Source organism: Otolemur garnettii, unplaced genomic scaffold (genome assembly GCF_000181295.1).
Source record: "Otolemur garnettii isolate 467f Iridium unplaced genomic scaffold, OtoGar3 scaffold00211, whole genome shotgun sequence".
Taxonomy (NCBI): domain Eukaryota; kingdom Metazoa; phylum Chordata; class Mammalia; order Primates; family Galagidae; genus Otolemur; species Otolemur garnettii.
Genome location: NW_003852606.1, coordinates 1,570,108 through 1,574,316, shown reverse-complemented (window position 1 = coordinate 1,574,316; position 4,209 = coordinate 1,570,108). Strand labels below are relative to the sequence as shown.

The 4,209-nt window shown below is 47.4% G+C and overlaps 1 protein-coding gene across 2 annotated transcripts in view; it reads left to right on the top strand.

Moving 5' to 3' along the window:
* SNRNP70 (small nuclear ribonucleoprotein U1 subunit 70) overlaps nucleotides 1-4,209 on the top strand; it is a 23,562-nt gene that overhangs the window by 3,438 nt on the left and 15,915 nt on the right. For both annotated transcript variants that reach the window (XM_012812537.2, XM_012812536.2), the window contains exons 3-4: nucleotides 382-444; nucleotides 561-615. In XM_012812537.2, coding sequence (XP_012667991.1) covers nucleotides 382-444; nucleotides 561-615 — 118 coding nt within the window. The remainder of the gene's footprint in view (nucleotides 1-381; nucleotides 445-560; nucleotides 616-4,209) is intronic.

Here is a 4,209-nt window from a genome sequence, read left to right as displayed (position 1 = left end):
GCTATAGGCGCCGAGCCGATGCTGTGTTCTTAAGTGAAGTGTCACCCATGCTGGTGCTTTTCCAACTATGATGATAAAGAGCAAATGTTTCTGATCTGTTATTAGAGTCAGTGGAAATAAAATTAAGTTGTCGAATTGGTGTAGGTGCAGAATACTCAATCCCTAGTTTCTGTATTAACAACAGTTTATAGACGGTATTGGTCCTTGGACAATACTTTGATTTGTGACACTCCTCTGCCTCCACTGTGGCCAGGGAGCTGTATATGTTTGTTTGCTTATTTGTGTAGGTGGTGGGGACTGAGGTGCTTAATTTCTGTGGTGGGTGTTGCTTGCCATTTTCCCCAGTCCTTTTTACCTTGTCTTCCCTCTTCTTGTTCCTAGGACCCTCGAGATGCCCCTCCTCCAACTCGTGCAGAAACCCGGGAGGAACGTATGGAAAGGAAGGTATGCCATTTTTCCCTCCTAATCCCTTGTATATTTTGCCCCCTTTTCTGGGTGGTCCTTGATATCAGAGTACTTCTGTTTGTATTCACTTCTCCGCCTCCCCTTTCTCCCAAAAGAGACGGGAAAAGATAGAGCGGCGACAGCAGGAAGTGGAGACAGAGCTAAAAATGTGTAAGTCTAATTCCTCCTCATTTCTCCCTCCCACCCCCCAGCCCAACACTTTGTCTTCTTCCCAGGTCACACCCAGTACCCTGCTCTCCCAAAGGCCTGTTTTGTGTGGGAGCGAGGTAGTTAGTTCACATATTTAGCTCCTACCACTTCCTAAAACACAGTTTGGTGTATGTAGTCTTTCAAGCAAGAGAGCCTGGGGTAGGCTCGGCACCTGTAGCTCAGTGGTTAGGGCTCCAGCCACATACACCAGAGCTAGCAGTGTATGAATCCAGTCTGGATCTGCCAAACAACAATGACAACTACAACCAAAAATAGCCAGGTGTCGTGGTGGTTGCCTGTAGTCCCACCTACTTGGGAGGCTGGGGCAAGAGAATCGCTTAAACCCAAGAGTTTGAGGTTGTTGTGAGCTGTGAAACCATGGCACTCTACTGAGGGTGACATAATGAGACTGTGTCTCAAAAACCAAACAAACAAAAAAGAGCATGGGGTAGAGGTTGGCAGGAAGGGAGACCCCTGGTATCTTGGGTTCCTCCCAGTGGGGAGCATACTTGAGGGGCTACGATAGCCAGGTTGGGTCTCATAGGCTCTAGCAATAAGGTACAGGCTAATGAGTTAATCCTTATTCTACCCTTAGCCTGGGGATGTTCCATACCTTCCTGGTATAGGAAGAATTGAAATATGAGTCAGATGATTGGTAGCCATTAGCCAAATGCACAAGAGGGTTAATGTTAATCTCCAATGGCCATTTATTGTTACAGTGAAAACTTCATAACTGTGCAGGCATAACAGTGTTTCAGTCAGTGGTGAGCCAGGAGCCACAGATATGGTAGAGATCCTGTAAGATAATACTATTTTTACTGTTACCTTTTCTGGTTTAGATACACAAATACTTAACATTGTAATAGAACTGACTACAGCATCTAGTACAGTAGCCTCTTGTACAGCTTTGTGGGGTATGCCATATAGCCAAGTCTGTAGCAGGCTCTACCATCTAGGTTTGTGTAAGTTCACTCTGATGTTTTCCACAAAGGTGAAATTGCTGGCTCCATGCTTGTAGCTCAAGCGACTAAGGCTCCTGCCACATACACCAGAGCTGGCGGGTTTGAATCTGGCTTGGGCCTGCCAAACAATGACAGCTACAACCAAAAAATAGCCGAGCATTGTGGCAGGCACCTGTAGTTCCAGCTACTTGGGAGACTGAGGCAAGAGAATCGCTTAAGCCCAGGAGTTGGAGGTTGCTGTGAGCTGTGACACCACGACACTCTACCCAGGGCAATAGCTTGAGGCTCTGTCTCAAAAAAAAAAAAAAAGATGAAGTTGGTGAACAACACATTTTTCAGAATATGGCCCCCAGTGTTAAGGGAGGCATGAATGTGGTCCGATGACTTTGGTTTTCCTTCTACATCTGTGAGGCTATAGTGAATCACTTCTCCAAACCTTGGATTGGCAGATTTGCTTAGGGTGTTTAATCAATACCTGACAGGCATCTAGCCGAGAGTTATCTGATCACTAACAATAGTGCAGCTGTCTTGGTGTCCTTTCTTAGATACCTCAGAGGTATCTCAGACTTGGTGTCCAAACCATGATAGGGATTTTCCCTCCCTACCAACCTGGTCTCCTCTGGATGTTTTCTTTGGGACATGGCCATACTGCTATATAAGTCACAACCTTTTTATTTTGAGACAGAGTCTCACTTTGTTGCCCTGGGTAGAGAGGCATGGTGTCATAGTTCACAGCAATCTCAAACTCCTGAGTTCAAGCGATTCTCTTGCTTCGGCCTCTGGAGTAGGTAGCTACGACTATAGGTGTCTGCCAAAACACCTGGCTTTTTTTTTTTTTTTTTTTTTGTTGTTTGGCAGGCCCAGGCCAGGTTTGAACCTGCCACCTCCGGCATGTGGGGCCAGCGCCCTACTCCTTTGAGCCACAGGCGCCGCTCTCGCCTGGCTATTTTTAGAGACAGAGTCTTGCTCTAGCTGGGGCTGGTCTTGAACTCTTGAGGTCAGACGATCACCTGCCTCAGCCTCCCAGAGTGTTAGGATTATAGGTGTGAACCACCGTGCCCAGCCCATCGTGACCCTTTTTTTGCCCTTTGCTCAGCCTGTCATGAAGAACTGTCCCTATTACTCTTTACGTTTTTTTTTTTGTTTGTTTTTTGGCTTTGCAGTTTTTTGGCTGGGCCTAGGTTTGAACCTGCCACCTCCAGCGTATGGGGCCGGCACCTTACTCCTTTGAGCCACAGGTACCACCCCCTATTACTTGTGTAATTATTTGTTTTTGGGGGACAGTCTTGCTAAGTTGCCCTCAATAGAGTGCTGTGGCGTCACAGCTCACAGCAACCTCAAACTCTTGGGCTTAAGCAGTTTCTCTTGCCTCAGCCTTCCAAGTAGCTGGGACTACAGGTATCCGCCACAATGCCTGGCTATTTTTTGGTTGTAGTTGTAATTTTTGTTTGACAGGCCTGGGCTGGGTTTGAACCCACCAGCTACAGTGTATGTGGCTGGCACCCTAGCTTCTGAGCTACAGGCACTAAGCCCCTTGTTACTCTTAAGTGTCACAAATCTGACCCTTCTGCGTATGTCCACCAACACCACCCTGGTCACTCCTTGTCTGGGCACTATGGTCACATGTCATTCACTAGTTTGCTTCCATCTTTCCCAGCCAAAGTCCACTGAGGGTCTTTCTTCAGTACAGTTCTGATTGTACATCTGGTTACAGCTTCCTTTTGTTCTCTACCATGACCAGAGTGCTTGCCCACCATTCTAGACTCAGTTTGAACCAGATTCAGAATGTGTGAAATTGTGGAGGATAAACTTGTGATTCAGTTTTTTTCTTATTGGCAGTCTTCTTTTTTTTTCTTTGCGGTTTTGTCTGGGGCCAGGTATGAACCCACCGCCTCCAGTATATGGAGCTGGTGCCCTACTCCTTTGAGCCACAGGCTCCACCCTTCTTTCTTATGGGGAGGGGAGGGCAGAGTCTCAACTCTGTTGCCATGGGTAGAGTGCCATGGGATCATAGTTCACAGCAACCTCAAACTCTTGGACTCAAGTGATCCCCTTGCTTTAGCCTCCCAAGTAGCTGGGACGACAGGTGCCCACTACATGCCTGGGTAGTTTTTTCTGTTTTTAGTAGAGATGGGGTCTCTCTCTTGCTGAGGCTGGCCTTGGACTCAGGAGCTCAAGCAGTCCACCTGCCTCGGCCTCCCAGAGTGCTAGGATTACAGACGTGAACTACTGTGTCTGGCTTGGGATTTAGTTTTTTTAACAAATAAATGACAAAATGAGGGCAGGAAGAGGACCATATGGATTAAAAAGTCAGGACATATGGCTCAGTGCCTGTGGCTCAAGTGGCTAAGGCACCAGCCACATACACCTAAGCTGGTGGGATCGAATTCAGCCTGGGCCTGCCAAACAACAGTGATAGCTGCAACCAAAAAATAGTAGATGTTGTGATAGGCACCTGTGGTCCTAGCTACTTGGGAGGCTGAGGCAAGAGACTCGCTTAAGCCCAGGAGTTGGAGGTTGCTGTGAGCTGTGATGCCACGGCATTCTACCCAGGGGGACAGCTTGAGGCTCTTGTCTCAAAAAAAAAAAAAAA